The sequence below is a fragment of the Sander lucioperca genome, chromosome 4 (genome assembly GCF_008315115.2).
Source record: "Sander lucioperca isolate FBNREF2018 chromosome 4, SLUC_FBN_1.2, whole genome shotgun sequence".
In the NCBI taxonomy this organism is placed as follows: domain Eukaryota; kingdom Metazoa; phylum Chordata; class Actinopteri; order Perciformes; family Percidae; genus Sander; species Sander lucioperca.
Genome location: NC_050176.1, coordinates 14,407,936 through 14,433,911, shown reverse-complemented (window position 1 = coordinate 14,433,911; position 25,976 = coordinate 14,407,936). Strand labels below are relative to the sequence as shown.

General features: G+C 39.7%; 2 protein-coding genes across 4 annotated transcripts in view; both read right to left on the bottom strand.

Annotated features, from left to right (window-relative positions):
* Positions 1-5,335: 5,335 nt before the first annotated feature.
* Positions 5,336-11,450, bottom strand: LOC116043054 (zinc finger protein 420-like). Of its 2 annotated transcripts, none has more exons than XM_036000841.1 (2): positions 11,366-11,450; positions 5,336-8,832 (listed from the first exon to the last, which is right to left on the bottom strand). In XM_036000841.1, exon 2 carries the CDS (start codon positions 8,711-8,713, stop codon positions 5,567-5,569), a length of 3,147 nt encoding a protein of 1,048 aa, XP_035856734.1. In that variant the 5' UTR covers positions 8,714-8,832; positions 11,366-11,450; the 3' UTR covers positions 5,336-5,566. The 2 variants fall into 2 exon arrangements, with proteins under 2 accessions (XP_035856734.1, XP_031145424.1); XM_031289564.2 differs by having other exon boundaries at positions 11,143-11,423.
* A 3,013-nt stretch (positions 11,451-14,463) lies between these two features.
* The window catches only part of sdk1a (sidekick cell adhesion molecule 1a), a 261,546-nt gene continuing 250,033 nt past the window's right edge, over positions 14,464-25,976 (bottom strand). For both annotated transcript variants that reach the window (XM_031289561.2, XM_031289562.2), the window contains 9 exons: positions 23,253-23,439; positions 23,007-23,144; positions 22,756-22,917; positions 21,391-21,516; positions 20,715-20,879; positions 20,001-20,138; positions 17,679-17,799; positions 17,346-17,475; positions 14,464-16,401 (listed from right to left, as the gene is read on the bottom strand). In XM_031289561.2, the coding sequence (XP_031145421.1) occupies positions 16,093-16,401; positions 17,346-17,475; positions 17,679-17,799; positions 20,001-20,138; positions 20,715-20,879; positions 21,391-21,516; positions 22,756-22,917; positions 23,007-23,144; positions 23,253-23,439 (1,476 nt within the window). In that variant the 3' untranslated portion in view covers positions 14,464-16,092. The remainder of the gene's footprint in view (positions 16,402-17,345; positions 17,476-17,678; positions 17,800-20,000; positions 20,139-20,714; positions 20,880-21,390; positions 21,517-22,755; positions 22,918-23,006; positions 23,145-23,252; positions 23,440-25,976) is intronic.

Genomic DNA, 25,976 nt, shown 5'->3' with positions numbered 1-25,976 from the left:
CATAAACATGAACACTGCATTTTAATGTTCCATCTGGTCATGGTGGAACTAATTTTAACTTCTTTATGAACTGTTGGATAGTTTAAGCTCTAACAATGCATATTTCCACAATTATCATATGTTTAATATGTAAAATCTCAATCTCAGAGTAACTATCTGTCTGCTATAAATGTAGTGGAGTACAATATTTCCCTCTAAAATGTAGTGAAGTAGAAGACATTTACTTTACCTGAAATTGCATTATAAACCTTATTTTAGAATTTAACCCATATTTTACCAGGTAAGACCAGTTGAGATCAATTATCTCTTTTACAAGGGTGACCTGACCAAGACAGCAGCATTAAAAGCAGTAGGAAAAGCACACGTTACGAATAACATTAACACTGGTCTATTCAAGTGTGCCAGTAAACCATGACAATGCGCCAGCTTGGACAATAACAGGACTGAAGCAGTTAAATGGAATTCAAATTCCTTTAAAATTAGAGAAGTGAATCAGGCCGTGGTATTGAAAGCTATTTCAGACCTGAATACCAATTTATCCAAAGATAACTATAACATAGATGCAACTTTCCTCAAAAAATATGCACAAGTTATCATTCAACCTTTGACCCACATTATAAATGTCTCTATTAAAACTGGAATATTTCCAGATGCTTGGAAAAAGTCACTGGTAAAACCCATCTTTAAGTTCGGGAATACCACAGACGTTAGTAACTATCGACCAATAAGTCTAGTTCCGGTAATGTCAAAAATACTAGAAAAAATTGTTTCAGAACAACTAACTCAATATTTAGAAATACATCAGTATATACACCCTCAACAGTATGGTTTCAGACAGAACCATTCCACTGAAACCGCCATCTGCGCATTATTGGAAAATATTGTGCAGCCGCTTGATAAAGGAAACATCGTGGGTGCAGTATTCCTGGACTTAAAAAGGGCATTCGACACCGTAAATCATAGCCGTCTTATCTCAAAACTATCATCTTATAATACATCACACCAGGCATTATCATGGTTCGAGTCATACTTACAGGGTCGAGAACAATGTGTAGTTATTGATCATGCAAAATCTGCCCCATGTGAAATTAAGACCGGAATCCCGCAGGGAACCATACTGGGGCCTGTTCTCTTCAGCCTGTATGTAAATGAGCTGCCCGAAGTATGTCCTGAAGTTGGCATTCAGATGTATGCTGATGACACTGTGGGTTATGTGTCCGGCAAAAGCCCTGTTGTTATCGGCAGTACATTGACTAAAAGTCTTGAGAAAGTGTTTGATTGGCTAAACAAATCATGTTTAACACTTAATCTGAGGAAAACTAAATCTATGTGTTTTTCTATAACAAGAAAGCGGATAATAAATGATCTTAACATTAAAATGAATGGTGAACTTATCGATCAGGTAGAAGAAGAAAAATATTTAGGAGTGATTTTAGATTCTCAGCTAAATTTTAAAAGTCATTAAAAACATCTCAAGAAAAATGAAGGTCAGTATGAACTGTTTCAGGTTGATCAGGAGCAGTTTAACATTTGAATGTGCTCATGTCTTTCTGAATACTATGATCCTGTCCCACCTGTCGTACTGCACCACTGTTTGGTCCCAGGCTAGCCAAACTACCCTAAAGCCTATTGAGAGGCTTTATAACCATGCCCTAAACATTTTAGATAAAAAGCCCATTCAATTCCATCATTGTTACATTTTAAATAAACATAAAATCTTAAACTTTGTTAATTTTGTTAATCTTAAATACATAAAGTTGTTTTTCAAATGTTTGACTGGACTTGCACCTGAGCCACTTTGTAAATTTGTGAACAGGCTGGAATCCTCCAGATCCACAAGAGCTGCTGCATGTGGAGACTGTAAAGTTCCATTTTGTAAAACATCTTTTGCCCAAAATGTTTTTTCTGTGAAAGGAGCCAATCTGTGGAACTGGCTTCCTACAAATATAAAGACTCTTACTAAAATGTCCACCTTTAAAAAACTATCAAAAGCATGGTTCATACAGCAGCAGCAGTGTGATCATGCCATATGAAATGTATAGCTGTATGTATGTGAGGTGTGCATCTGTGTGAGTTCGAGTGAATGTGTTTATTTACTACATTTATTTTTATTGCTGCTAACTGGTTTCTGGACATTTTATTGTATTCACTGTAAAAATTTGACTCCTTTATTATTTTAACTGTTAAAAGCCCTTCTAGGGACAGGTGTTGCGAATTAGCCATGGCTATAAACACTGTGATACAGGCATCGGATTGTTCTTTATGTAATAATCTATGTTTTTTTGTATCTGTCCCTATTCAAATAAACAACAAATAAATAAAATAAATCCATCATTATTTTTTATTAATTTACACCTGTGGTATTCTCCTCCATGTAGTCAGATATGTAGCCTGTTACACAGACCTGTATCAAATCTGTCCAACGCAATGTTATTATATAATACAGATATTTCACTGATACAAGTCAGAAAAGTCTATTTCGTTTTGTTTGTGTTTTACATTTTACACATTTTGTATATTTTGCACTGTTTTTTGTTTTGCAAATATATAGTAAGAAAATAATATTGGTATCAAATATTTTATGAACTATTAGTATTGTTCAACAGCAGAAGTGTGTGCAAGATTTATGTCCACACAGCACCCTCATGTGGACGGCCTGTTTTAAATGACTTTTACTGCCTGTGTTCCTGCTCCTTTATTGATTCATGATCAGATTATCTATCATCTGGTTTAGGGCTGCAACTAACGATCATTTTCATTGTCGATTAAACCCAAGATGACATCCTCAAATATCTTGTTTTGTGCACAACTCAAAGATATTCAGTTTACTGTCACAGAGAAGAATAGAAACAAGAAAATATTCACATTTAAAAAGCTGTAATCAGAGAATTTTGACTTCTTTCTTAAAAGAATCGATATATCAAATCAAATAAAAATAAAATAGTTGGCGATTAATTTAAAAGTTGACAACTAATTGATTAATCTTTGCGGCTCTAATCTGGTTCTTTTCATGTTCACAGACCAAACAAATCTTCTACAATTTTGGTTTGCTTTTTAAGATTATTATTTTTTGAATTATTTTCCTGTATCTAGTTTTAGATGCATAATATGTCTACTAATTCTTCAATGAGTGTAAAATGTTCTTATATTTTGGGAGAGATCATTTAAAAAGCTCTCATGGCTGCAAAATATTTATCTGCATGCCAAAACTGAAGGGAAAAGCTGTGAGACCACTCCTTTGTTCTACTGTTTTCACTGTGTACATATGTCTACAAGGCTTACATCAACAATATTGATCTCCTAATGAAAATGTACATGTTTGCTGTATTCAATAGCATGTAAATTAGCTTGGGCAACAATGCAACCTTAAGGCTGATACTAATAAAACTTATTGGATTTAGTCCTGCATCATCATAAAACAGCCCCGAGTGACATCCATCGATAAAAGACCTTTTAGTGTCGATACTCTCAACACAGACATAGCTTTGAGTAACTAACAGCGATAAGATACTTAATAGATATAATTTGTGGGTTTAAATGTTGACAGATTAATTGATCCAATTCCATCTACACCTGATTGATTCTCACTTGACTGACTCACTGACCAAAGGTGAATAAAGCATGCAACACGTTTACAGATATTGTTCATAAATCTCCATACGTGTGCTAGCAGAGTGAATAATAGTTTTATTTTTATGTCACTTTTTTTAAAACACAGCTACACAATGCTTGGTTACAGAGAAGTCTAAACAAAAAATATATATAAAAAGGGTGAAATGATCAAACATAATATCATCAAAACACATAATGTGGTAGAGAGGACAATTAAAGTATTGAAACATGATCTCTGAAATTTGTTCTAGTGTCATTTGAGTGACCATGACTATATTCAGTTTGTAGCCACAGATTTGGGCAAAGCAAACTATGGAACATAAAAGCTCTGGCAAAGAACTATTTGCATGCCGGTCACTAGTGTTGGTAAGACAGGGTGCTTGAATGAGAAAGTGGTGTATGGAGAGGGTGCATCAAGCACAGGGGTGAGAGGGATGAGCTACAAGGAATATATCCTCATGCAGAGCCTTTGTATTAAGTGTGTATGTAGGGATATAGAAGAAAGTCCAGGTATGAAACTTGCAGAAAACAGCACAGTAGCAACAAACTGTTTGGATGGCAACAGTGAAGACTTGTGCTGCACAGAGAAATCAGTGGCTTTGCATGTTTTAGCCCACTATCCATTAAGTAAAAGTTTGCCAACAAAAAGCACTGCATTCCCGAGCCATGTTTCCAGAAAATCAAACCCAGCAAACATGAAGTAATGAAAATCCTAATCCTAAAAGAGAAGGTTGCTGTTAGACAGCCGAGTGTGGAGTCTTAGATATCAGACTGTCCATAAAAGCACAATCCAAATGTAAATGTTACGATGCTGATGTTTTTCTTCACATCAGTTTTTTTTGCTAAAAGCAGTAAAACAAGCTGTTGAGTAAAAGTTGCTGCAGAAACACAAAATGACAATCTCCAATCTATAACACTTAGATAATTTACAGAATGGCAAGTAAAATAGAAAGACAAGTACTGTACAATCCAATAACACAGCCCCCCCCCCCCAATACTTTTTTGGTACCAGCCTAAATGTGTGCGTAGCACCAAGTATTGAAAACTTTACTTAACTTTACTTTGTTTTTGACAATTTGTCAATTTAAGACATTTAACTTTTGTGTGGCTTGTTAAACAACGGCTCATGTAGAAATACATGTTAATATCCTTTAAAGTAATGTACTGAAGTATAATTTTTGTACTGGTTAATACACGATTCCCAACCATAGCAATACGTAGTCCATGAAACTAGAAAGGTGTACAGTGAATATCTATAGTCTTCTTTATTTTACCAAAATACAATCACATAACCTTGATGATGATTGATGATTTCACAATTTAGTGTTCTTGCCAGCCTAAATTAGCTTTCAACATATTTTGGTTTCTTATTCTTGAACAAATAATGTTGATCGTTGTTAACCCTTGTGTGGTCTTCAATTTCACCATGCACTTGTCGTCGTCCCCCCGGGATTAAAAAATTATGAAAAACAACACTTTCTCTGATGTTTTTGTCTCTTTTTTCGTCAATGTTTTGGTGCTTTTTTCGATGTTTAGCGCTTCTTTTCACTACCGTGTATATCCACCACTAACACCAACTTACTACTAGTTTTAAACTTATTTTTGAAATTCATGGTCAACAAACCTCATTTATAGGAAATTATACCTAATCATTGAGTTAAAAAAAGCAAAACGTTCAGTGAGGATACGGTTTAGAAACATTAAAAATTGCCACAAAATGTATTAAAACACCCCAAATTCAATGAAAGTATAGATCCGATCTTTTGTAGTACTTGCGAAGCGCGCTGTATGGAATCATCCATCCATGTTATTTTGGGGTAATTAAAAGAAACCCATATTTCTGATCTAGACATTTTGAAAGCGCAACACAAGGGTTAAACGATTCTTATTGCTACCAACCCCTGCAAACATGCAAAACCACTGGCACAATCATTCAAAAGCAACAACCGAAGCTTCACTGGAGCTCTGTTACTAACGAGTGGTATTTACTGATGTGTCTGTTTCTGTCCCCAGTCTGTGTGAATGTCTGTCCACAGTGGGGGCAGGAGTACGGCCTCTCCCCTGTGTGTATCCTCATGTGTACGTTCAGTTTGTCTTTGCTAATGAAGCGTTTGTTGCAGCAGGTGCATGCATACGGTTTATCCCCCGTGTGATAGCGCTGGTGCATCTTCAGCTCCGTCATGCGACCGTAAGTCCTGCCACACTCAGGACATTCATAGCTGGGCCTCACCTCCATGTGCTGCCTGCTGTGCAGCCGCAGCCCGCTGGATGACCTGAAGCTCTTGCTGCACTGCGAACACTGGAAAGGTTTTTCTCCGGTGTGGATGTGGATGTGTAACTTGAGGCTGGCAGCCGAGGGGAAGCCGTTGCCGCAGATGGAGCAGAGGTGAGGTCTCTCCCCCGTGTGGATGCTCAGGTGCTTCTCCATCTTGTTCTTGTTCAGGAAAGTCCTGCCGCAGATGGGGCAGTTCATCGGCTGCTCTCCATCGTGTACGCTCATGTGGTCGGTCAGCTCAATTAGTCTAGAGAAAGCAGAATCACACCGAGTGCACGAGTACGGCCTCTCCCTCTTGAATTTCCGGTGTTTGAGGCAGTGTTGCTCTAGATCTTCCTTCTCCTCGAAGGTCTCGATACAACAGGTGCACTGGTACGGCCTTTCTTCTGTATGAGTCCGCAGGTGATACTTCAAAGCCGTTAACTGTAGAAAGACGCTGTCACAGTGTGGACATCTGGATTCCCGTCTTTCGTGGACCATTATGTGCCTCTTGTAGTGAGACAGCTTAATGAAGCGTTTGCAGCACAGAGAACAATAATACTGTTCATCTTGGTGGCCTTGTTCATGCTTCTTCAGCGCATACTCAACCTTAAACTTCTTCTCACAGATGCTGCAGGCATAAGACTTTTCATGAACTCCCATGTGCGTCTCTAGTTCTTCTGGACTACTGAAGGTTTCGTCACATTTCGGACAAGTCCCACTGTTTTCTTTCGCATGAATCTCCAGGTGTTTGTTGAGGTCTTCTGGGAAGGCAAAATCCTTCTGACAATCAGGGCACGTGTAACACTCTCCGTTTGTTGCTTTGCGATGGGTCACTATGTGCCTTTTCAAATGATACAACCGACCAAATACTTTGCCGCAATCGCCGCAGGCGAGGCTTCGAGGGCTGGACTGGACCTTCTTGTGTAATTTAAGGTGACTCACAAGTGCAGCCTTCTCCTTGAACTGTTTATCACATGCAAGACATGTCAGGCCTTCAACCGCATGAGTCTTCTTGTGTGCTTTCAGTTCCAGCCAGCTCCCTAAACTTTTCCCACATGTGGAGCAGATGTACTTGCCCAAGTCGTGCTGCTTCCTCACGTGTCGGGTCATGTGGTAGGACTGGCTGAAGGTCTTAGCGCAGACCGGGCAGCTGAACGGTTTCTCCTTCGTGTGCGTCCTCATGTGTCTGGCGAGTTTGTTTGACCCTCTGAAGCGCCTGTCAATACAGATAGGACAGAAATGGCCTCTTTTTTTTGTCTTAGAGGCAACTTTTTCCCCCCGACTGCCTCCATCTTGAGATTTACCTTCATCAGTGTCCTTATCTTCAACCTTAACATTAACTTCAGATTCTTTATCCTGAGAATCACCATCAGAGTCTGCACAATTCTCAGAAACATTATCATTGCTATAGTCACTCTCATGATTATCCTGCTTACACGATTCGATTATTTCTTGGTTTTTCACTCCATCACTTTGCTGAGAACTCTGTCCCTCTATCTGGGTGGACTGGTCTTTGCGGTGTGACATGACATGACTACAAAATGCATCATTGTTAGGGAATCCCTCATGACATTTGGGACACGACAGAACTATTGGCGCGTGCGTCCTCTTGTGACTTTGCAGCTCGGCAGAGCTCCCTAAACTGATCCCACATGTGGAGCAGATGTGCTGGCCGGCACCGTGCTGGTTCCTCATGTGTCGGGTCATGTGGTAGGACTGGCTAAAGGTAAAAGCGCAGACCGGGCAGCTGAACGGTTTCTCCTTTGTGTGCGTCCTCATGTGTCTGGCGAGCTTGTTTGCGTCTCTGAAGCGCCTGTCCGTACAGATGGGACAGTAGGGGCCTCTTAGTTTAGACGGTGGAAGGACAAAGTCTTCATCATCACCGTCATCATCATCGACACCATCACTAGCTTTGTCGCAGTCTTCCTCTTTCATCCTCTGTGATGACGATGACACGGTTCCGTTATCATCATTACCTGCTTTGTCGCTGCCTTCATCCCAAGCCCGATCAGTCTCATCAGCACTCTTACACTCGTCTTCTTCATTTCCACTATAATATAGCTTGTCGTTGCTGTAATAGTAGTTATCTTTGCATCTAGATGATCTTGTTTGGATTTTAGTCGAGCGTGGTTTTGCTTTCATTTTCGGCCTCATCTCCCCACGCCGAGGTCGCCCTCTTTTGCGCTTTGTTGGAACAGGAGGGTCTAAATCGTCTCCGATGTCCACACTGACCTCATGAAAGCCAAACAGTTCAGATTCATTAAAAGCAGATTCAAGCTCTTTACCGATAGCCAATGCCTTGTCCAAGGTCAGAGTTTCCCGCTCCAACAGCAGCCTCTCTCTGAGTTGTGGGTAGCTGGTGTTCTCAATCAGCTGATCCAGGATAAGTTTGTCTTGAAGGTTTCCATAGCGGCAAGGCTCCAGCAGTTCCTCTAACGCGGACACGAACAGATCTACAGTCTCTCCAGGCATCTGGGCCCTCTGATGAAATTTAAGGCGGTACATCTGAGAGGTGGGATCAGAGTTGAAGTAGACCGTCAGAGCTGGGATGGCCGCTGCGTAAGTGGTTTCACTCTGGATCAGTGTTGTGAAGATACGCTGGCCCTCTAGACCAAGGCAGTTCTGTAGGAGCATACACTTAGTGGAGTCGACGAGCTCGTTTTCACCGAGCGCTTCAACGTAGTGTTCAAAAGCTTTTAGCCACTTATGCCAAAACATGGTGGGTTCACCGGGGACAGGTAAGAACGGTGGAGGTGGGGACATGATTATCAGTAGTGGCTCTGGAAGTGGTTCCATGTCCTGTTTCGTCATCTCCTCATCTACTTCTACAGTTACTTCAGCCATTGTTAATGTTCAGTGTGCGTTTTTTTTTCTTCTTCAGAGTCGCTGAGTTAAGATGTCAACCTCTTTGGTCTGTGTTCAGGCTCCTGATGTTTCATCCCACTCAGGTCAGTCTACGAAAACTGTGAAAGCAAAAAAACACAAGTTAGTTTCAGGTTCAGTTCCTTTGTATGTGCACTAAATATACACTCAGTTCCCAGTGTATTAGGTCCATCTAGCTAAAAATAATAAGATAAGATAAGATAGACTTTATTAATCCCACACTGGGAAAATGTCCTTGTTACAGCAGCTCAACAAAAAAAAAAAAAACACACATATCAGAATAAGACAAATACACATTGAATAGACATAGGAAAATTATACAAAAAGAAAAATAGAATGCAGTCTGATACAACATTTCTACAATAAATTCTGCCTTCATGAAGGTTACAATGTTCAGTTTATGTTAAAACAGTTTCTATTACTTTTTCCCAGCTCCACTTAATTTGGTATACAGAAAAATGTAGGAATTCCCCATCTACCATGGTTTCCCCCATTTAAGTTACTGCATGTTAAACATACAACTAATCACTAACAGCTGTTTTATTACATGCAAAGATGTCAATCAAATCCATAATATTAAGAAACCTATCTTACGCTTGAGTTTACATAGCAGAAGAGCTTTGCATCTCTTTTGTGTAAAGACAATTTAGAAAAAAATCTTAGCTGCTTTAGTTACTGCTTTCTAAGTCGGCTAAAGTTTTGGAACCACCGTTATAAACTGCACTTAAACTCCATTAACCGACACCATTAATAACATTATGATTTCATTACCAATAAACAAAGCTCCTACATCTCAAACGAGTGTGAAATATTTGATTACAGAATCAAAATCATGTTCAAATTTGCCTTTGACATTTTGCATTTCAAATTTCAATAGGGCTGAACGATTAATTGCATTTGCGATAATATCGCGATATGTTAAAACGCGATTTCCTAATCGCAAAGGCTGCGATTTGGTCACATGACTCGCGAGAGCAAATCAGTCTGCACTCCGCAGAGAAAGCATCAACTTAGCACGCTAACGCTACACTGTACCTTGAGCAGATTTCTGTCATTCAAACAACTCTGAGTTGTAGTTTAAAACATTTACAGCCATTTTAATAAAATGAAGGGTTTTATTCGGGCTTGAGTCCATACATGCAGTTAATGGATACAGGCACACAGAACTCAAGGCTCGGTTGGCAACGATTAGCTCCGATTAGCGGTTAGCTCCGGTTAGCGGTTAGCTCCGTTATAAAGATATGAGTGGAGGAGCTGCCACTGAGAGGGGTAACAACCAGACTCTGATAAATGACGTTCGGGGAGCTTTCACAGCAGCGTGGCCACGGTGTTTCAACGGTTTTATTAGTACAGTTAATCCCACGGCAAGAACACCAGCAACTAGCTAACGTAACGATAGCCTCTCCGAACAAGTGCACACGGCAGCACGCAACTTCACGAGGGGGAGGGGCTGGAGGCAGCTCCTCTCTGTGCACTGTAAAAAAAATACACTGTTGTGTGTGTGTGTGTGTGTGTGTGTGTATATACTATATTTTTACTTTTTTAACTGTCTAGTGTGTAATTGTGTGTTGTTCATACTATAAAACGATTTATTGTTTGTCTTTGTTGAATAATACAGAAGACGAAGAGCTTAAAAAAATAATCGAATCGAAATCGCAATATTTGGGAAAAAAATCACAATTAGATTATTATCAAAAATCGTTCAGCCCTAAATTTCAGTGGTGTAAAGTAACTAAGTACTTATGTACAATTTCAAGGTAATGTTACTTGTACTTTACTTGAGTATTAGTTGAAAATTGAAATACTCAAGTAAAGTACAAGTACCTCACAACTGTAACGTTACTTAAGTAAATGTACTTTCCACCACTGCTTATTTGGTGTGTGTGTGTGTGTGTGTGTGTGTGTGTGTGTGTGTGTGTGTGTGTGTGTGATTAGGACCTCACTCCATGAAACCAAAATGTTGACTGAGAATACTTAGCTAACAAATAGGAACACTCATTTTTAAGAGATTACTGGTTTAGCATGACGTTAGAGGCTGGGCCCCACTGGGGGCCTCCGAGGGGCCCATGTGCTATGTTTGTATCACAGTGGGTGCCTTTTTTTTGGGCCCGTCCCTGCCAACTAAAATAAAACTACCATAAACTGTAATAATATCATTGTTAACTCCCGATGTGCCTACAAGCTACTCCACACACAGTCACGCATTAATGTGTCAACCGTCGTATTTTGCTACATTAACGGGGCAGTTTGAGACACAGCCGTCCCGTATTCTACAACGTCACGGGGACAGTGGCTGGATATGTATCGATACAGCACACAGCTACCGAAGAAAGAATGAGTATTGAGATGAGTATTAAGCAATAATCGAGTAGGAGGAGACGAAAACTCACCAAACCAAACTAGGTCACAAGTCACGACGTGTGCAGACAGACGGGCAGACAGACAGCGGTGTAACGGCTACTCCAGCTCAGAGCTACGTAGTGTGAAAACAGCCGCCATTATCTGAAGATGCAGCTCAATGCGGCGCTAACCTTTTAATTGGTGATTATTAATATTACGATATTATACCAAATCATTAATAAAAGCAAAGCATAAAGTGAAAAATATGTCCACCATGCTAGTCCTTCTTCCGGACACCACAACCGTTTCCCGGGGTCTGTGTCACCATCCCACAGCGCCCCCTGGTGGCCGGGAGACACGCGGCCCACATAACATCAGTGGCAATGTCACAATATCAATATAGTCCAGTACAAGTAGTCAAAATTGTACTCAAGTACAATGACAGGAGTATTAACAGCAAAATGTACCATTATACAGGCATACTTGAGTCTGTTAGTATTATTACTGAACCATTAACATATGAGCAACATGATGCTGTAATTGGTCATCATGACTAATTCTAACTACTTTAAACACAGTTGGGTAGTTTAGGCTATTTTACTGTATAAATATGCATCATGTTTTAAAGGCTCATAGTTTTAAAAAAGTACAAAGTACAACAAAGAAGCAGCTGTCATACTCCAAAGTAATGAAGTAATAAGTTCCAAATGTGCCTCTTGGCAGCAGAGTAAAAGTAGCATGTACAACTGAAATACTCAAGTAAAGTACAAGCACCTCAGCGTTGTAAGTACAGTACTTAAGTAAATGTACTTAGTGACATTCCACCACTAGTTATATTACTTCATATTAATTATTACTAACAGTGGTGGGATAAGTATTCAGAACTTTTCCTTAAGTAAAAGCAATAATACAATGTTAAAGTACTTTGTAACCATAGACTGTTAATATTATAAATAAAATAGGATAAATATCTTGGTTTCTTCTTAGAGGAAAGTTTGTCCTTCAAGCAGCATATAGAGTGTCTAACAAAAAAACTTAGAGTAAAGTTGGGTTTCTATTATTGAAACAAAGGCTGTTTCTCTTTTAGTGCGAGAAAAACACTTATACAAGCAACATTTCTGTCAATGCTGGATTATGGTGATATTTTATACATGCATGCAAATCAATCTTCTCTGAAAATGCTGGACTCAGTATACCATGTAGCATCACTGTAGCTTGTATGAGAGTGTTGGTTGGCCTTCTTTGCACAATTGCAGGTTGGAGCATTGGTATATTTTTCTTTTTAAGGCCATACTGTGTAAACTGCCTCCTTACGTATGTTCTCTCCTGACTCCTAAAGTCACTACCAGGAAATGTAATCTTCGATCATATGGGCAAATCATGTATGACATTCCCTGAACGCGAACTGTCTTCGGTGAAAGTGCCTTTAAAGTTTTTGCACCCTCATCCTCACCCTATAAATTGCAGAATCATCTTAAATTAAACTACCTACCAACAATGACACAGTTTAAAATGAGGATAAAGGACTATTTGAGTACTAAATGCACATGTGCTGTTACTGAGCGCTGCTGGTGATTATGTTGAGATGATGTTAAATTGCCAACTGTCTTTTTCTGTTTTATGTTGTCTGTTTTTTTACTGTATATTTTAAATATGGAACTATTATACTGCTGTCTTGGCCAGGACTCCCTTGAAAAAGAGATTCTGAATCTCAATGGGATTATTTCCTGGTAAAATAAAGGTTAATAAAAAAAAAAATATATATATATATATATATATTTACAGTCAATGTTTGTAACATGTAAAATTTAAGTAAAAGTTTTATCAGCAAATGTACTTAAAGTATCAAAGTACAAGAAAACCAGCAAAGTCTCACAGTTTGAGAAGCTGGAACCAGGGAACATTTGCTATTTTTACTGAATTAATAACCTAAGAGATTAATTGATTTTCTATATTCTTATTGATTAATTATAATCAATATAATTATTGACTGACTAATATAAATCCTTACCTTTCTGACACAATAGATTTCACATCAAGCTTTTAGGAGGGTAAATCTCATCGTCTGCATGTACTGGTGGTATCACAAGGTTTAAATAGGTAGAATTAAAATTATGAGATATGATTAACATAATCACATTACATTTCCTTTGATTACAACTGCATGGGTAAATTCCATTACCGTCAATAACTGCTCGGCTGATTAGCGTGTCAGTAATTAGAAAACCAAGCCAAAGCCACATATAAAGTATTTACCTGGATTTGGTGGTGAAACAGAAAAGGTCTGTATCTGAAATTATAAAAAAAAACAACATTTTAACATAAGTGGAATCTGTTTTAAATCATGTAATTTATGTTCAGCATTCGAGCTACATGATTGTGAACTGCTTAAAGCACTATTACAGTCTTCAGCAGTGATAACAGTGTTTTTGAGGAGATTATCTTCTTATTCATAACAAAATAACCTAAATTATTATATAAAAATATTTTACATGTTTACTTCTACTTAACAAATGTTGTTAATTGTTTTTAACTGCGTTTTAATGTTTTATGTAAAGCACTTTGAATTTCCTTGTTGCTGAAATGTGCTATATAAATAAACCTGGCTTGCCTTCTTTCATAATTTAATGCATTTTTTAAAATTGTTTTAAGTTGAGTACTTTTTTGCCATTTCTCTTTTGTATTTATGGACTTTGTGTTTTTTTTTTTTTTGTCTTTCTGTCTCACTGCTGCACAACCAACCGCCTTTGGAGACAACTAAAGTGAATGATTGATTGATTCTGTAAAGACACACATATACATATACTTATGAATTTTTAAGCATAATTGTTAAAGACTTTGAACACCAAAAATGAAATTCTGTTGACCTCCCTTGTATTGGAGTGGAGGCAGAAATCTAAGAGACAAATAGCTCAAAACCTGGACAAATAAAATTTGGGTGAACCAACCCTTTACTTGATAACATGGCAGTTTGCTAGTTGTAGTTGTAGTTACACCACAATTGCAGTGAATGCACTTTGCCTCTGCTGAATGCCCTCTTACATAATTGTTTAATAATTCAGCTCCCTGCTGCCATCAGTATCCTTGAATACACAACTTTATTCAGGGAAAGGTATCACATGCTGAACAGAACATCGAAACACTGATAGATAATAATTAATAGACAACAACTGATAAAGTTCTGGTGTTTTTCTCCCTTTACTACTTTATTAAAAGACAAACAATCCTGGTTAAGGGAGTTCAGTTCAGGGTCACTGAGGCAGTTACAAAATGTTAAGGCACATCTTTTATTCAGTTGGTGTAATGTAGATGATGATCCAAAGAGAAATGTTCACTGTCTCAGTACTAAAACAGACCACAAAGACACACTGTTAAACAATGACCATTTATTCACACACTGTAATGGGACTAAAAACAAGCATGACAGAGTGAGGGAGGCTGCTGGCTGGCTGGGAAGGAGGAGAAATCTTAAAATTATTCATGAACAAAAACTTACAGATGATTTTTGTTGCACTACAAAGTACATGTGTGTCAGCTTGGCTGCTGGAGTTGAGGTCAGGGTACAGATAGTGGGGGCTTATGATTCAAAGTTCAATCACACTCAGTTTGAACAACAATGATTTTCTAAAATATCCTGTAATCTTGTTCCACGCTCATTCACTGCAGCTTAGTTTTTCATGATTCTTGTTAAACGATCTCCCTTCTTTTTCCTCTCATCGGTCAGTGTGGCTGAGAACCCGCTTCATCGCTGTTTCACTATTTGCTTTGAATTACACAAACATGGTTGAACTACATACAACAGCACACATGTAAAAAGGGTTTCCCTGTACAAAATCCATCTTAAAAACACAAACATACATACAATGGCACGCTTTGCTTAGCAGTGAACAACAGACGGATGAACAGGCTTCTAAGCTGTGCATAGAGCCATTTAAACACGCATGCTTGTATGCACACGTGTCACACTCAAACACACATTCAAACTTGTAAAAAAATTAAACTTCAACAGAAGAGAGATGAAATGTGTGGGGTTCGGCTCAGTGCAAGCATTATGGCTTGCAGGGCTGTGGTATAAGGAGCGCTGATAACAGGCAGTAGACGGTAAAAAACATGGTTTTCATATATTCCGACCCACATCACATATCGCTCTCAGAAACCACACAACACTCTCACTGAGAATGCCTTAACTTCTGAAGAACCTCCCCGCCCACGCTCGCTCTCCGTCCATTATCAAGTTAAAAAACTGTGATTATTGATTTTTTTTTTCTTTTCCCCTGTGTGGTGGTATTTTAAAGCTGACAGCTTCGTGTTTGTGTACATGAACCAGTCCGTCAACAAAAGCTGCTCCCTTCTGTGCCGTCTTTTAATGATTCTCCTCAACCTTGAAGTTCCTCTCTCCCAGTGGGAGATACTGAAATGGCTCATCAGGGAGTGCATGCGTGTGTATTTGTGCACATGTGTAAATACAGAAAACAGAGAAGAAGCGTTGTGCAGAAACTCCACGTTCCATCAGTTTGAAGTCGAATCCTCTCGACAGTTACACAAACAAACTCATGTAGTAATCGCTTTTAGCTCTCGTCGGGAGAGTCTCTGGAATAGGCATGAATATCTGGTGGTATATGCCGGTGTAAATGTGTGTGTGTGGAAACGAGGACAGTAACTGTGTGTGTAAGCACAGTGACACAGGGGCGCAATAGAGTAGGAGGGCAACACACACACACACACACACACACACACACACACACACACACACACACACTTGTCGACACAGTGAGGATCTTTGTGAACGAGGGGAGAAGGCGAGTGAGAAGTGTAGATTTAGTTCTTTGGGGCATGAAGGGCTGTTTGGTCACCAGTCCGTCTCACGTCTCCCCATCTCATCCTTCCCTCTCCTCTGAAGCCGCCGGCTCTGTCTCCTTTAGTCCAAACACATACCGGGCCCCCTCCTTCATTTTGTGTACGTGTGTGTGTATCATTTTGTGCAGATTTTGTCTCTAGAGTCAAACAAATGAGGAGAATCCCGTCACAGGGGTGCGTGACCCTGGAGGCGGGTTGGTGTTGGGGTTGACGTGTGTGTGCGCAGGCTGCCCTGTGGGTGTGTACGCACCGCCTGTGCTGTGCTGGGTAACCACGGTCTGGTAGTAGGGCTCCGTTTCTGCAGTGGCACACTCTTCGTAGCCAAAAGGAGTGCTGATCGGTTTAAGGCTTTTGGGCTGCCGCTTCCAGGAGTTATAGTAGGTGGGATCGCTCATGTAGTGGTTGACAAAGGAGTGCTTGGGCTGCTCGTCCTCGTAGTCGCTGTCTGTTAACTACATACAAACACATAAACACACAGCAGGGGTTTGATTTTGGTCTTCATCAGAGAGAGAGAAGCTCAAAGCAGGGAGGAATTTTAGAGTTGACGTGAACGTCTTATGCATCTGCACATCTGTGGCTGACCATTGCATGTAGTTTTTAATTATTTGTTGTCATTTTTGCGTTTATTTGACAGTAGAGACAGACAGGAAACATGGTGAAAGGTTGGAATTGAACCAAAGACACTGACATGACATGGCATACTTCTTCGAAGGCACTTCTAAGCCAGTATCAGCGGCCCTTTGGCCAATTCAGCATGTTGAATCGGTGGAGGCAGAAGGTTGGAGACAGCTCAGTGATTTTAGCCAATTAGTGTAGCTTCTCTTTATTTGTTCCTTCTGCCTTTACTTTTCTTCCACCACGAGCAAGACCTCAGGCTGACAACATGTGTACAGTACAAAGAACTCAACTTCTACCTTCAAAGAACTTTCTATCAAACATAGTCCCAGCTCATACTTAAAGAGTAAGATCATATGGTTTTATCAGCTTTCATAGTGGCGTGAAAATGGTAGGCTGGTTTGACTTTCTCTTTTGAGATACATTTTTTATTCAAAATCAAACAAACCAGGGGCCGCCTGAAGGGTTAAGACCGCAACATCCTCGATTCAAATTCTCTGCTGCATATTGGCCGCATTTTTTCTTTTATCTAATAGCACAACAGTGTAGACATTCTATCGTCTTTATTACATGGAATGTGCCTTAACTTTGAAAAAAAATCTTCACCATTGATGTAGAAAAGATAACAGAGTAGAAGATTTTTTTATGCTGCTGCAGTGTCTATTGATGTATATGTGCATGGGCATTATTATTAATAACTACCAGGATGCCCGGTAACACAGGTTTCTTTTCTATCAGGCCAAAACCTTTGAATTTGAGAGAGATAGTTAGAGAGAGATACCTCTGACTCAGAGAGCTCGGTGGGTTTCTCAGTGAGTGTGGTGCTCTCAGTGAGCACTGCTCCGTTATAGTTGTTACATATGTCCTCGTCAGAGTAGTGAAGACCACCTGGACTGGGCCTGGGAGGAGACCTGGACGCACGCATGCATGCACGCACGCACACACACACACACACACACACACACACACACACACACGCACGCACATTAACAATACAGTACATGTAACATCTAAAAAATCACATATACATTTGAACAAATCCAGGAAGGTGTGTGTATGTGTGTATGTATGTGTGTGTGTGTGTGTATGTATGTGTGTGTGAGTGAGTGCACACCTAGTCCCGTTCTTTTTCAGGAAGGAGTTCTTGGTGTTGAGCGTTCTGCTGTTGAGCTCCAGAGCAGTGAAACCTCCGTTGTCTAACGTTACTGACTCTTCTGCTGTGGACATGTGCTTCCCTGGAGGAAAATAAAAGATCAGATGGAATAGGTTCAGATAAATATTCGAAGCAGTTCAGTCACTCATATGGGGCAGCAGCTGAGAATGTTTTTGTGAAATTGTTCCTCTGTACTCTGAGTTTATGTGCAATCTCTTGTTTTATTCGTTGTGTATTCAGCTACCTCTCAGGCCGGAGAATAAGAAGCACATGACACTAGGATGCATCATTTGTCACTCAGGCAATAACCACACAGAATACCTTAGTAATTTATCCACCAATAACCATAACAAACAGAACAATAAAGGAAACTAGTCACGTTTTAAATTGGGAGAAATATATATGATGTTTGGAACACACCAAGGTGCTCTGGATGATTTATCTTCCAAAACTTTCATTTACTGCCTGTTGCCCACTGAATCCCATTGATTCTTCACGCTTGTTTTTTTTTGTCCTGTCTGCACTCTCTCTCCTCAATCCTCCCTCGCTCTTGTTCATCGCGACACTGCCCAGAGGTTGTGCCAAGGTTTCTGTGGCAACTCAGATTAAGAGCTGTTCTGATGTAACCTGTGCTTGTCAGGGCTAACTTTGTATTACAGATGTTGGGATGCACCCACACACACACACACACACACACACACACACACACACACACACACACACACACACACACACACACACACACACACACACATACACACACACACAGACACAGACACACAAAGTGACTGTAAAAGTAAGTACTGCTGTGCTCACAACTGAGAACACCACAGGATGCCCAAGAGGAGAAGAAACTCACATGAAAACAGGAAGAAAAGCCTCAACATGAAGAACCAAAGCTTTACAGGAGTAACTGGGCCACACATCAGACAAACTAACGTGTTTTTTGGTCATAGTGAGGAGAGAGTTTGTCCTTCAATCCATGTCAGTAAGCATCCTTGAGTAAGACTCTGATTCTTCCAGCTCCAGGCTGCAGCGCTCCCTGACTGACCCTGTGGAGTCAGTCAGGGAGTGGCTGTGGTACGAGCCAAAATATAATAGAGCAGTCTCGATGTGAGTATCAACAACTGGGAGGTAACTTAGCTTTTTGTCCTGTGGGTAGGGCTGCGCGATTATGTTAAATCAACAGTAATAACATTGTTTTGAACATGGAAATCCTTATTTGAATCCTCATTTACTATAATTTTGAAAGATTTTGCTGAGGATTTTGTTCTTGTAGGTTTTCTTGCCTGTACTGTAATGTACATATTCTTATTTATCTTTTTTTTTTTTAACATGTTCAAAAAAACTAAAAAAAAAAAAAAAACTTGAACTGTGAAGTTTCCCTTAATACTTTTCCTGTTTGAACCTTTCTTTTTTTTTTTTCATTCAGAACACAAGACGAAATTAGAGTTTACTTGCAAAACGCAATGTACAGAATAAGTTTGTCTCGATTACTCAGTTTTTGTGATGGTTAGGAGCCAAAATCTTTTTATTTGAGTAATTGCACAGCCCTACCAGTGGGATCTCTCAATAGGGGAGTGAATCTGATCTTAACAGGGCTTTAACGGGCTTTAGTTAAAAACACCTGAAATGAGAAGCGTTTCATGCAAAGTTTGCATTTTATGAGGCCTAGTACAGTAACTTGTTGATAAATGGATAATATACAGTCTTGGAAATGAAACTCAATTTATCACAGTAACTCAAGCATGTCTCAAACTTAGTCTGTTCTTACAACATGTTTCAGCCTTTAAGCAGTCTCTTTCTAGTTCAATGACATCTCCCCAGTCTAGTTTTATATAGGTTATAGTTGTAAATGTTTAAATTAGCTAGCATTATCTAAATTATTACTAAAAACCTGTGTGAATTAAAAAGCTCATTTTCAGCATGAATCTAAAGCCATTTAAAAGCCTACAGAAATTACAGCGGGGCTTCAGGAAGATAGCATTTCCTGAGATGCTTCAGTGTGCTGTGTGCCCTGAAGGAACAAGGCTGACGCTCCTCTTTCATAAGGTGTCCTGTAGAAACAAGACTGCTAGAGGCAAGTTTGCTCGTTAATACATTACAAGGGAAGTGTCTCAGCTTTTCAGAATCACAAAAAGTGGAGTACGTTGTAATAAATCAGTGGAGGGGTATGTGGTGGTATACGGTGAGCCTGTTGACATTGAGTGGAACAATGTGAGTGTGATTGAGGAGGTAAAAATGCATCCATCACATTAGAGCATGACCATTGGAGCCACAGACCTGTGCCACAGGCTTTGTACTTGCTGCTGTGCCCATGCAGCAGCAGTGTGAAGACCAGGACCAGAATGAGGATGAGTCCCACCAGAGCCATGACCAGCAGGAACCACCACTCCTCGTAGAACGGACGCTCTGACAGCGCTGCAGACCGGGAGAGGGACGGACAGCACGGGGAGAGAAGGAGGAACACATATGAGGGAGGAAGCAACTTTTCTTTTGGTTTAGTTCAAATCGATACTATAGTTTGTCCTGCAGGACCAGAGAACAATCTTCAAAGTCTGTAAATTATATTTTTAGAGGACTTCCTCTTCCTACTGTCATAAAACTCATCCTGCTGATATTTCAAACAGTTTGATGAAAAAACACTTAAGAGGATTGGAAGTGTCTCTTTCCTCAGATCAGTTTATTAGGTCAGAGAGAGGAAGCTGTATAAATGTCTGGATTGCAGACTTCACATTAATTATCGTGCGACAGGCTCGTCTCTTTGCACAATAAGCACAGTTGTAGTTGCACGGCTCTGCCTCTAGATGGCAGCAGGCCCAAAGGCACACGTTACTTCACGGTAACTTCCGGTAACTTCCTACTACAGTGTTTCTAACTGACTGAAATTCAGTCAAACCCTAATTAGACAAATTGGTTCACCCTGGATATGTTCATTAACCTGTGTGTGTGTGTGTGTGTAGGTGTGAGAAAGAGTGTGTTTGTATGTGTGTTTACCAGCAAGAGCAGTAGTAGGTGTGCTCGGCTGTCCGTAGCCATAGCGATTAACAGCGATGACTCTAAACTCATAGCTGATCCCTGACCTGAGGCGCTCCAGCGGCACTGAAACCGATCTGCTGCTGGGAGGGAGGAGTCTGATGAAGGAATCCCACACTCCTTCATCTGGAGAGAGAGAGAGAGAGAGAGAGAGAGAGAGAGAGAGAGAGAGAGAGAGAGAGAGAGGGGTTTGATGGACGGGCAGACAAACCAAGAGAAAGAGGGAGAGTGCTCAATTTGAGAATTATTCCCGTTCAAATGTCAGAATGTGATTACATGAAATTATAAATTGTCAAATTACATTCAAAACGATGATGATCATGGGGTGATGATCACTGTTATTACTAATAATAAAAGGGGTATTACTATTATTACCAGTGGTAGAATAATACAAGTCTTCAATCTCTCCTGCAGTGTTCAAACAGCTTGCCACAGACAATCCCTTTATGTATTTTATACCTCCGGTAATCTTTATTAGAAAATTGCTGCTGACTTGATTTGCGCAGCAGGACTAAATGAATCTGGAGAAAGCTGCGCTCAGTGAGGTTTAGTGTAATGCTTAACCTCCCTCTTAATCAATGAAAAGAATTGGTGCACATGATGAGAAGGTGTATGTGGTGTTTGTGTTTGAGCTTACCTGATGGACGAGCCTCAATCACGTAGCCAGTGACAGGTGCTGCTCCGATTTCTCCCTCTGTCCAGTGGATAGTGAGCGCAGACGACGTCTTGGTGATGGACATTTCCATGGGTGACCCAGGGGCGCCTGTAGTGTCAGAGAGGGACACACACATTACGCACACTTCCTTTCCTGAAAATGTATTCTAACCTTTTACCATAACTGTTTGTTGGTTTGTTAGCTTATTGACGTAAATATGACAACATAAACATATAAAATAACTTGACATGATCAAATAAAAAGCTCTAAACAGTATACTACAGTATATACATGGCTGTACAATGCAGTTCTGTCAGCACATAAATTAAAGTAACATAACTAAGGCTTTTTGAGTTCAAATGTACATGGATCCCATGCATCTGAGTGGTGCATGAACCCATGCTAAAGGAATAAAAAAATCATCTTTTGGAAATTGATCTTAATGCATTCATTAAAAAAATGAGGCAAAATCCAACCTTTAAGGACACCAATTTTCTTTGTGAATGAATAATGTATCGTAAATAAATAAGGGGGCATAAGTAAGTACACCCCTATGTTAAATTCCCATAGAGGCAGGCAGAGTTTTATTTTTAAAGGCCAGTTATTTCATGGATCCAGGATACTATGCAGCCTGATAAAGTTCCCTTGGTCTTTGAAATTAAAATAGCCCCACATCATCACATACCCTTCACCATACCTAGCGATTTTTCCTCATTTTTTAAATTACGGCATTAAGATCAATTTCCAAAAGATGATTTTTTTATTCCTCTTTTTAGTCAACTTTAGCATGGGTTCATAAACTTATGAGCACCACTGTATAGTAAGTGTTTTTCCACACAAGCACAAGAGTTTTTCACCCTAGACTTAACCTAATTCTACACTTAACCTAAAACCAAGTCTTAACTCTTATGTCCCTAAATGGGAGTTGAGTCTGGAGCTAGAACGATTAGTCAATTAATTAATTTAAGAAACTTCATCAGCAACTATTTTGATAATAGATGTATCAATGTATCATTTGAGTAATTTTTTTAAAGCAAAAAATGCCAAACAATTGATAGTTTAAACTTCTTAAATGTGGAGTTTCTGGGGTTGTACGGTTGGTCAGACAAGGCAAGACATCTTTTTTTTTTTTTTAAATTCATTTTGGTTCAAACTTGGTTAATAGAGAAACAAAAACCCAGTATAATCCATAATAAGAAAAATTGTTAGTTGCAGCCCTAGTTGAGTCCCCATTACAGGACTGTATGGACAGATGTTTGTCTCCACGACACGATTAAAGAAGTAGAGACACCAACACACACAAACACATAGTGTACAGTACACATACTGGGTTATAGCCATGCCTACCTTGCACAGGCTGAGCACTGATGTTTGCTTGTATGGGTGGTCCATAGCTGACTGTGAGAGCCTGAGCACTGAACGTGTACGTCGCTCCTTTGACCAGGTCTCGAACCTTCAACCATCTCTGCCAGCTGCCCCGCACATCCACTGTCACCACTTTACTCACTCCTGCTCTTACACAGACAATTCAAAGGAAATGTCAGTGTCCTCCTCAACATGCATTTGTGTGTGTGTGTAAAAAGCATGTGTGTGCATACCTTGTACAGGAGCAGTGGGCTGGTAGATGATCCTGTAGCCCTCCAGCTGTCCATTAGGAGTGAGTGGAGCTCCCCAGGACACATTGACACTTCCTCCTGTCACCTCTGAGAAGGACAGGTAGCTGGGCTGGCTGGGAGCTGCGGGACACATGGAGGTAGACAAATTACATAAAGGAATTCAAAAAAACTATAACACGATGCTTGGTAATTTGGTTTTAGGGAAGCGGAACTGTCAGCACTCCCTACCCGACTGCAGAGTGCGGGATCCGCGGGGGTCACTGGGAGGGCCGTCTCCAGCCATGTTGAAGGCAGTCAGAGTCACCAGGTAAGGTGTGTAGCTGGTCAGGTTGGTGAGGTGCACACGGGTGTCTGGGACAAAAATCACCTTGACCTTCTCACTCTGGTTCTGCTTGTCCCTCTCCCAGTAGTGGATCTGCAACACAGGAAAAACACTGTCAATAACACTGGCTGTTTTTCTCCAAACAACTTCCACTCCTCCTCCCCCTCACTTCATTTCTGTCAACTTTATATATACTATTACTTTCTGTCCATTCCTCCTGAGGTCTCCTGATCGATCTATACAATATACAAGTGCTCATGAGCTGTTTTACAAGGAGGAGAAGTTGGTTATGGAGTGATTTGTTTTGGTGTAAGTAGGTGTAATTTCTTATTGCAGAAAGATACCAGTGGTCTGGTATAAATGTACATATAATACCTTTTCTCTAGTTCATGCAAACATCAACTTGTAATTAGCGTCAATAACATCAACATCCAAGTCCTAATTATGACTGGAAAATGGAAAATTGGAAATTTTTGTCTTGCTTCCTACTAATACAGAAGTGCATGAAAACAACACCCATAATCTGTTAGTCAAGTAATTAAACCTACATTTAGTGTATACAGTGCACAGTATTTGTAAACCTCACAACACCAACTCTACAATCATACAACATGAGATTTGCTCATCTGAACCGATTCACATCATCAAACAATCAGAAATGTAGAATGTAGTCCATGTGTCACTGTCCATGCTCATGTGGAACTAATAATCATGAACATGACCATTAACTTTCACGACATCGGCCAGTAATGAAGACACACAGGCTACTTTGGTCTATCCCTGTGTGCTTAAATAGAATAAAGGTCACCCGATTATTGCACCCAGTATGATGAGCTCAATATTGAGACCTTGTACCGTGTGAATGTCACAATTTAATGATGCCAAAAATGGCTTTTTTTAATAAAAAATAATCGAAGCTATGATGAAGTAGGTTTAAAGTTCAGACTCTGAGTTAGTTACCATGGAAGAATGTTGTTTCTGTGGCTTTTTGGCACCTTCGATAGACCATTTGATCACTCTTGGTTAAGTTTCATATATATCAGCTGTGGTGATTTGAGAAATGTGTTACTTAATTGACTTTGAAAAAACAAAGTATTCTAGAAATCCTGAATGGGTCACCTTTATATTGTAGTCTAGGTCACATACTTTTAATGAAACAGGTTGTGTATAATGAGCGCAAAAAAAAAGATAAGCAATATACTTGATATCTTACTGCCAGTAAACAGCCTATATAAATGCATATCCCGTAACAAAATTAGTTTGATGCATTAAAACAGCTTGCCTCCTGCTCATAACAGCACTGGACAGGTGCATATCCGCTGTAATATTCTTTAGAGCAGCTACCTTGCTTTGAAGGTGTGCTTTTACCAATCACTGCATGTCGTTTAATCTCAGCTGAATGTTGAGGAAACAGTTTCATCTATGAATGTCGCACACAACAGCTGAGAGCCCAGTTAAAAAAGGCTTGGTTTGACATGGGAACTGCCTTGACTTTCCCCACACATACAACCATATCAGAGGCACACTAACAGCAAGGTTACAGAGGTGGTTGAGCCTCATGCATTAGAGATGAATCTGAAAAAAAGTATGTTGACAAGAGCCTTTAGGGTGAGAAAATAGCCACAGCGGCTGTTACAGCACTTATTCTCATCATGGTTTAGCTGTTTTAACTTTAAGTGCAAATTCACAGCAAAACGAATATGTGTCAGAGCAGATTTTGTTCTTGATTTGAACGTGTTCAACCACAGCACACGCAGCAGACGTACACGATTCACATGGATGACATATTATGATTCAAAACGGCGAATTTCGCCGAAAGGTGACAAGTTTGCAGGTATGTATAATAAATATGGCTTCAGTGTGTAACAAGAAGGTATATATACCGAGACCTTTAATGACACTTAACATTTAGCAGGGATGTCTTAAAAATGGTTTTAGTATTCAGATATGTGGCAGCAATTGAAGGCAAACTTGATTTATGTTGGTAATTCTAGTAAATCAATGTAATGTTTTTTTTGTATAAATCTTAGCTACTACATATATTCAATTGTTTCTTTTGTCTGCAACATGAACTGTCTCTGTGCAGTTTATAAAGTAAAACAACAGCCTAGAGCCACTTTTTAAAGGGCTCCATTTTGTTATTATTTCAAACAGAAGGCACTACAAAGCACAGTAAGCTATCTTTACACCTTCCAAACTTAGAAGTAGCAGCTTATGAGTAGCACTTGAGGGCAGCATTATACCATCGATGGCCTTCACACAGGCTCTTACAATAATGAGATACAGAAAAACTCATCCATATACTCAATTTAAAATGAAAATGTATTACCTTCTGCATGAAAGGGGTATTTCCATTTAGGTGACATTCCTTGTGATACTTTATTCTTATGGTTTAGTAAGTCCAGGTGATTTTGTAATCCACTCTACTGTTACAGGATGTAGAGGGTCTATTTTAGTATTTAGAGTTATTAGAGTGTGAGACCATCAGGATTAGTTCAAAAAAACTATTTGAAGCTGTCGTGAACATGGTTATGATAGTATTTGATGAGATCAAGAACCTTAAATGGATTTTCCAAATATCTCTTTAGTTAAAGAGTTGATATAGGCTCTTAGGGCTCGATTAAAAACAG

Bases quoted from the DNA above. Each gene is read 5' to 3' on its own strand.
- LOC116043054 (XM_036000841.1), bottom strand. From the start codon at position 8,713: ATGGCTGAAGTAACTGTAGAAGTAGATGAGGAGATGACGAAACAGGAC.